This window comes from Culex quinquefasciatus, chromosome 3 (assembly GCF_015732765.1).
Source record: "Culex quinquefasciatus strain JHB chromosome 3, VPISU_Cqui_1.0_pri_paternal, whole genome shotgun sequence".
Classification (NCBI taxonomy): Eukaryota; Metazoa; Arthropoda; class Insecta; order Diptera; family Culicidae; genus Culex; species Culex quinquefasciatus.
In genome coordinates, this window is record NC_051863.1 from 28524486 (window position 1) to 28532564 (window position 8079).

Genomic DNA, 8079 nt, shown 5'->3' on the forward strand with positions numbered 1-8079 from the left:
CTTTTTAACACTAAAAAAACTGTTTCGCTATACATGTGCTTAGTGATTCAGTTACTATTTGACACATAGCATTAAAAATTCAAGTACTGATAACAAGATAGCGACTTGATTTTCCTTTAAACACGGTCTTTTAACTTTATTTTTCAACTGCCCTTAAAGCACATAAAAATTTGCACACTATCATAAAAGTAATTATTTTCCACTTCATCAGCAACAAACTTGAGTAACACCACTTGAACGATGCTCACCTTGCATTTTTTTCCTTTTCCACATCCTTTCCAAAAATGCGTAATTTTCGTCACCACAATGACCTCCTCTCCAAATCTCCCTCGCGTGGGTGATTGTACCTTACTCCTATGCGATGCGCGCGTGCGATTTATTAGCATTGATTGCCTTCGACGTTACCAAAGTCGGCCTGCCGATAAATTCCTTCTCCTTCGGACGGACGACGACGACGCAGAAGATGGCACTTTTGGGAGGCTCTCCGTTGAAAATCCCGTCCCGTCAACGGCGACGATCTTGCCGAAATGATCGAGCCCCGGCCATCGATCGCTCACGCTTCGGCGTCTCTTGAGATGAAGAACCCTACAGGCATCTTCGGCGTACCTTCACCATGATCTGCGCTGTTGCTGCCGTTGGTGGGTACGGGAATCCCCCGTCAACACCGCAACTTAACTCTGAACTCTCAGAGCTGCGCGCAAGTCGACGACGCGCAAGAAAGAGAGGTGCTAGTACACAGGGGCTATGTTTTTTTTTTCGGGGGGTGACTCCAAGATGAATCCCCAAGTTTGTTGTGGTTATGTGTGCAGAGGCGGAGAAAGAAGGCACACTACACTACTAACTGCTCTTCTGCTGGGAGAGTGTGTTAACGGCGCGAGGGTTCGCGTGTACGCGCGCGGGCAAGAAAAAAAGGGTAAACTATCATTTCGTAGCCGCGTGGTATAAAGACGGCAATTTGGCCGACGAAAGGCACACTCGGTCACAACACTCGTCTCAGTAAACATCTAAATTCTCTTATCCCGTTTTTCTCCTTAAGTATAATGAACAGCTTTGCCGTGGTAAGTTCGAGTCAGGACATCTCGCAGGGGGGCATTTTGTGTGGTGTGTTTGAAGATATCAAGTCAGTGTTATTGAAGGACTTTGAAACTGAAGATCATGGACTTGGGAGCAGAAGAATAGTGATTGTTTGCAAGTGCTTAGTGTAACGGATGTCTGTCTACTTTCAGTTTTTGGCCTTTGCGCTGGCCGCGGTCGCCGTGGCTGAACCCCCGTCCGGCTACAACTACAACCAACCACGTGGTGGTGGTGGTGGTCACAGCGGTGGTGGCGGCGGCGGTGGATACCCCCGCGGAGGAGCGTCCGGCTACGTGAGCAGCTTCAGCAGCGCCGGAAGCTTCTCCAGCGGTGGATTCGGTAGTGGTGGTAGTCTGCAAAATGTTCCAGTCGGTGGACAGACCAGCGAAGGTCTCCAGGTGGACCAGCAGCTGTTGAACGAAATTCGTCAGATTTTGCTGCGTGAGGAAAGCCAGGGATCGTCCTCGGGAGGATTCGGCGGTGGTATTCCAAGCGGTTCGTATGGTGCTCCAAGTGGTTCGTACGGAGCTCCCGCCCCGGTCTACGGCGCCCCAAGCGGTGGATCGTCCCGCGTTGTAGGAATTGATCTGGAGGGAGTCCGACAGGCCATCCAGGTTGCCCAGTACCTGCAGACCTCGTCCTCGGCCTCCGGACCATCGGGCTCTTACGGAGCTCCGTCTGCGCCATCGGGCTCGTACGGTGCCCCATCGGCCCCATCCGGATCGTACGGCGCTCCGTCGCGTCCTTCGGGATCGTACGGCGCCCCGTCCTACTAAGAGTGCCACCGGGTTAGCCCTCCAAAAAGCGTAGTGTACCAAAACAAGTGCTCCTGCGGGTACTTCTAGAACACGCAGGCGTACATCAGCGAACTACCAAAATACCAAACCTATTGCGGCAGCTTCCCTGAACCATCTGGACAACAGAACCCCGGCCATCGAACCACGGATTATGCAACGTACCGTTCAACGAACTTAGCGATCAAAAAATTGTCAGAACCAGAAGACTTAGAACATACCACCACCATTACAAAGAACAAAAACACGCAACACACATCCAACTATCACTATACTTTCAAAAAAAAAAAAAAAAAAACGAAAACACGGGTCTGAGCGAGCCAAGCCCGGTGCCGCGGATGTCCTTCTTCCACGCCCCGCATATACTCGGCCTGTCCCGTTATATAAGGGCCACCCATCTACTCCTGGCCTGGGTGCGCGGCAGTTGGACAGCCAACGCGGATGTGTGCTTTGGACCGGCGGACAAATCGGTGCTGCTGCGAAGCCACGAAACCATTTGGCGTAACGGACAGTTGGTGCAAATTCACAGCAATGCACAGGGGACTGATGGTTTGCGCTAATTGTCCCCACCTTTCCAAACCCCAAAAAGGCCGGTCGTGTGCGGTCACCACTATCAGGACCAAGTCTAGCAATCTTACCATCCAATCGGTGCATCCCATATAAAAATGAACCATATCGGGTGCACCGATCCACAAATGACCTGATAGCTTGCGCGCCCCCACACCAAATCGGCCACCGTGCAGCAGCAGCAGCATCGATTCTGTGCCGCCCGACATGAGAGAGACTTTACGAGAACAACTTTATTTTTTTAAATTTTGTTTGTTAAACTTGTTTACATCATTGTACATACCTGAAACGTTTTTAATCTCTCTTTTATCTAGTTTACTTGTTATAGTTGTTTTTGTAACCGAGGAAGTGAAACCGAGAAAACAAAAAAACAAAAAAATAATAAAAAAAATCGAAAAATTTGTCACCGTTAAGCAATGACTTTCCAATTAACAAAACATAAAATGATGACATCCCTAAAAAGCTATGGAAACGCTTTCGCGGTTAAACAAATATTTTGGAAATTTCGTACCACTTTTTATACCATTCGCAGATTCTTATTTATAAATCAAATATTTTGCAAAAATGTTGACAAAAACATGCTTGCTCGCTAACTATCAAGCTTAATTCATGTTCAAATAAAGTTAAAAAAAAACAAAAATGAATGCATAATAAAAAGGTTTAAGGTTGAATTGCTTTTCTTGAAAACCTCATTTTCTGCAATAAACTTTAACCTTTATACGACACGATTAAGTTACATCATCCATGCAAATGCCCTCGAACCTCGTTTGACACTTTCCCCTAACCCTTAATTGAATTTAAAAAAAACAAACTGCAAATAATTTCCCAGGTTAACCATTGCGAGACCGGTCTTTTTTTGTTGTTGCCAATTACCCAGAGCTGGTTATCTAACGTGGAACCAACTTCCTTCCTTCCATTTGGAGATTACTCTCACGCGACGATACCAGCCGTGTAGTTGGAAGAAGAAAGCGATGTTCGTTGTGCAGCTGCTTGACACTTGACATCTGAACAATTCTCTGCATTTTCGCCAAATGATATTTCTTTGAAATATTTACAGTGAATCAAATATTTGTCCGTACCCCCCCGTACGGAAAATGTTTGTAATATAAAAGTTCATAAAATACGACCAATTTCAAATTTCAGACTAGGGACTCGTAATCGGGCTGTAGTGGACGAAATTGGATGCTTCAAATTGCAAGAGGTGGGTTTTTTTGTCCTCTATCTGACCACCACAAAATTTCCCTCCGAGGGGTTAAACCGGTTCCGGGACAATCCGGATTGTTTAACGGTATTGTTCCGAAACAGTATTTTTGGTCGAAAAATGTCAATAAAAAAGATGAAAACAATGTATATTTCGAACAAATATTGTTAAAACTTGTTCAATAGAGACTCTTACAACATAAAATAGCAATTTTATAAAAATAGTTGTTTATAAACTAATGCTTTGATAAGTTTTACATAAAAAACTAAATTTAAACCAATTTTCAATATAAACTAACTTAACAAAGTTATCAGAAGTTCAAAGTTGTCACAAACTGGCTAGAGGTACTAGTATTTGACACAGAAACAACATTTCATAAATGAATTCACTTAAATCGATCAGATTTTGTACTTTTATTAGGGGTACGGACAATTATTTGACCTCTTTTTTTGACTATTTTCAGTAAAATATTTTTGTATTTTTTTAGAAAAAGTTTTTTGCAAATCCAATGACAGTGTCTTAAAGAGGATATTCTGCCGCGTCGATTGATGTATAAAACATGGTACTTTGGTCGTATTTTATGAACTTTTATATCACAAACATTTTCCGTATGGGGGGTACGGACAAATATTTGACTCACTGTATTTTTGAAAAAACTAATAAATCAAATAAATCAGGTTGCGTCATCGATTCCTCAATACTCAGAATCATCGAGGAAAGGATATAAAATCACTCGAAATATGAACTTCGTAGACCCACCTTCATTAATACTTATCGACTCAGAATCAAACTCTGAGCACATGTCTGTTTGTGTGTAGGTGGACGTAAATTTCTTTCGTTTTAGTCACTTGATTTTCTCGAAATCAATGTCATTCAAGACTCAAGACTCAAGACGGATCAGTCCTACAAGTCAAGTTAGGTTCCTACTTCAAAATAAATGCTTATAAAACTTTTTGGCAAAAATCTGGAAGATTGCAAAAAGAATTGTTTTTGTAAGAAACCCCGTCATGTTACATATTTTTAGATTGAATATTTAAAGATTGAAAATCTTATGACCTACTTTTTAGATGCAGGATCTCAAATATATTGGCACATACGTTGAACTCCGTACAAATTCTCTCTCAAAAAGTGGGCCCGGAAAGATTTGTCTAGTGGTATAATAAAGATTTTGTCCACGACATTGTCATGGCATCCTTTAACCAAAGAAATTTCACTATACCAGATAGACAGAAACCAAACGTAAACAATCAAGCTCTGCATACGGATGCGAAAAATTGTATTGTTTAATCGCAGCTGAGAGGTATTTTCAACTAAAACATTTCAGCAAGTAATATTACTGAAATCTTACTGTAGAAGCTTCCTTTAAGTCACATAGGAAAAGTTGCTGACCCCGTCAAGCTGCTTGAAGAAACACGACTGTCTATAGTACATGTCCAATGACCAATCACAAAAAACATTAGCAGCAACTCCACAAATTTTGTTAGATTTATACTTGCGTGAAACCAATATGGAAAACTTATAAGTAGGTTTAATAAACTTAAATGATTTGAACGGCATTATATCTAAAGAAATTTAAAGATTATTCCATATCCAACCATTTTTTATTTATTTTGTCAATCGTTTTGATTGACTGTCCCAGTTTCATCCATGGATTACTTTGATTGTGTTTTGACAGGTTTATACCAGAGTTTCACCAGGCAGCAATATACGAGGGGTATAGATTTTGAAATCTTTATGTTTTACACAGTTTTGAAACCCCTCGATCCCATCTGGCAGAAAATCTTGTCTAATTGTTGCAGCTCTCCACCGCTAGAGGCAGGACCGTACGATTCTCTCTTTTTGAAATTAAGTTCCACATATGTGATATTGGTATAAATCGACATAGTTTTGATTTCGGCTTTGTCTATTTTGTTTATAGCGTCTTTTTTGCTACTTGTTGGTGGGACCCTTACACAGCAAAAAATCCGATGGTAAAATCGCATGCAAAAGCAAAAAAGCATGCACGTCTCCTTTGTGAAAAAGACTCTTCATATTACACACTGCACGTACATTTTTTGTAAACAAAAAAAAGTTGCAACTAACGGGATTCAAACTAAACACCAACAATTAGGACTGGCGCCTTAGCCCGCCCAGCCATCAGACCGATGAGGAATGGAAAGGATAAACGCTGAGTTTCACATTTCGTCGCCGTCGTGCTAACTTGTCGTACGTGCACTTTGGGCAAAATTGAGTTAAGAACGCCATTTTGTGCAGCTCACGAAATCTTTGCTTTGGGGTATTCAAAAACACCCAAAAAGCAAAAATTGAAAATTTGGTTTATTGGACCATTTCAAAAAAAACTCTGGATATGAAAGTGCTATCTTTTCACACCCTGAAAATTGAAGTAAGTGCGACAACTGGCCAGGTCACAACGCATATGACGCCGTACATGTTAGACTACCGTAAACATTTGTAATTATAACTCGGGACTCCAGCAACCAACTTCAACCAAACTTCGGGACAATGCACAGAATGGTAAGCCAAACAAAACGTGTTTGTTATTGTTTACATTGCTTGTTTTCGTTTTTGTTTATTCAAGGTCAAACATTAAGGTGAAACGCCTCATCATCGTCAATGCTGATGTATTAGTGCGGTGTGAATGTATTGGTACGATGATGATCATTGAAATTTACATGTATTAGTCATCACGTCAATCGAGTATAAATGTAGTAGTGATGTTATATTTTGCTTACTTTTTCAAAAGGTCCTATGTACTAAGGGAACCCATGGCGTTTTGGTTGTTTTAAAAAAGTAATCTAGATATTGTTTATTTATGTTTTCTGTTATGCTGTTTATGTTATGAACATGTTTACATTGTTCGATATTATGTTAGAAATTTCAGTCTGCTCCTCTTCAGTTTCCACGAGATGTACTGCCGTTCTGCAGCGGCAAGTGGAGGGATTAGGTGGCTGCTCAGTCCGTAGATGTTGAGCTGCTTCTCAGTGGATCATTCTCCTTGCTGGCCACATCCGGGTCGGCCTGATCTGGCTGCCATCCACCGAAAATTTTTGGTTGTTGTGCGCAGAGAAGGAAGAGGGGGGGGGGGGGATTTGTTCAAGCCGTGGATATAGAGCTATCTAAGCCCGATCTCACACACACTAGCACACCATTTGTTTTGCTGGCTGGTACAAAATTTAACCTCACTTTTTTTCGTGTACGTACACGCAATACATGCGCACGTAGATGACTCTATGGAGATGCTGCTTGGGGAGTTATCCTCCTTGCTGACCACATCTGGGACGGCCTGATCGCACAAGTCGTGGTTGAGTGGGGCTTGATCTGGCTGCCATCCAGAGCAAGGTTTTCATTTGCCGTGAGTTGAGGGGGCCAGACCGTAGGTCGGCAGATTGTCCGTCCTTGATGGTCGCATCCGAGAAAGGCTTGATGTGGCTCCCACCCGGCGGAATGTTTTCACTTGCCGTGACTTTGTGAAATTCCTCCGAGCCAAGATTCACTATTAAGCCGGCTGAATGCCAGTTCAAGCCGTCCGGATTTTCCAGATTTGACCGACGAAGAGGACAAGCAGCCCCGACAGATCACAAGAGGAACGAACTAACGCTAAGTGAAATCCTTCCGCCGGGTGGGAGCCACATCAAGCCTTTCTCGGATCCGACCATCAAGGACGAGCAATCTGCCGACCTACTGTCTGGCCCTTTAAACTTACGGTAAATGAGAAGCTTGCGCCGGATGGCAGCCAGATCAAGCCCCACTCAACCACGACTTGTGAGATCAGATGTGGTCAGCAAGGAGGACAATTCCCCGAGCAGCAGCTCAAAATCCAAGGCTTGAACATCTCCCTCCTCTTCCTCCTCAACTCATAACAACCGAAAAGTTTGCATCAGATGGCAGCCAGATCAGGCCGACCCGGATGTGGCCAGCAAGGAGAACGATCCACCGAGAAGCAGCTCAAGATCTACGGACTGGTGCTGGACTGGATGTATTCCTCACTGGTCACATCCGTCTTGATCCGGCATCGACCCAGTGCAAGCTTTTCATTTGCCGTGAGTTGATCTTCAGCTGCTGTTGGTTGGCGGATTACCATACCTTGATGGCCGCATCCGAGAAAGTTCTTGTAGTCTGTCTGGGCTGCCTGTTCGTTGGTCAAATCCAGAATATCCGGACGGCCTGAACTGGCAATCAGCCGGCCAAATTGGAAATCTTGGCTCGAAATCAAGGCTGTATATCAAAGGTACTCGTCATCTTGCTTTACATTAGTGTGAGTGCATGACTCTGTGCCACTAAAACCAAAACAATAACAAAAGAACAATGGACCGTGCCAGGAAAACCAAAACATAAACAATGTCAGTGTCAGTGGAGTGAGAGAGTCAGAGATAGCGATTTTGACAACCGCACTACTACACACTCAATCGCGAGTACCTTAGGTAGAAAGCCATGGCTCGAAAT

At 43.2% G+C, this 8079-nt stretch overlaps 1 protein-coding gene across 1 annotated transcript; it reads left to right on the forward strand.

Moving 5' to 3' along the window:
* Window positions 1-951: 951 nt before the first annotated feature.
* On the forward strand, window positions 952-2508 carry LOC6052369 (pro-resilin). The gene is made up of 2 exons (XM_001868616.2): window positions 952-1058; window positions 1227-2508. Exons 1-2 carry the CDS (start codon window positions 1041-1043, stop codon window positions 1848-1850), a joined length of 642 nt encoding a protein of 213 aa, XP_001868651.1. The 5' UTR covers window positions 952-1040; the 3' UTR covers window positions 1851-2508.
* Window positions 2509-8079: the final 5571 nt, after the last annotated feature.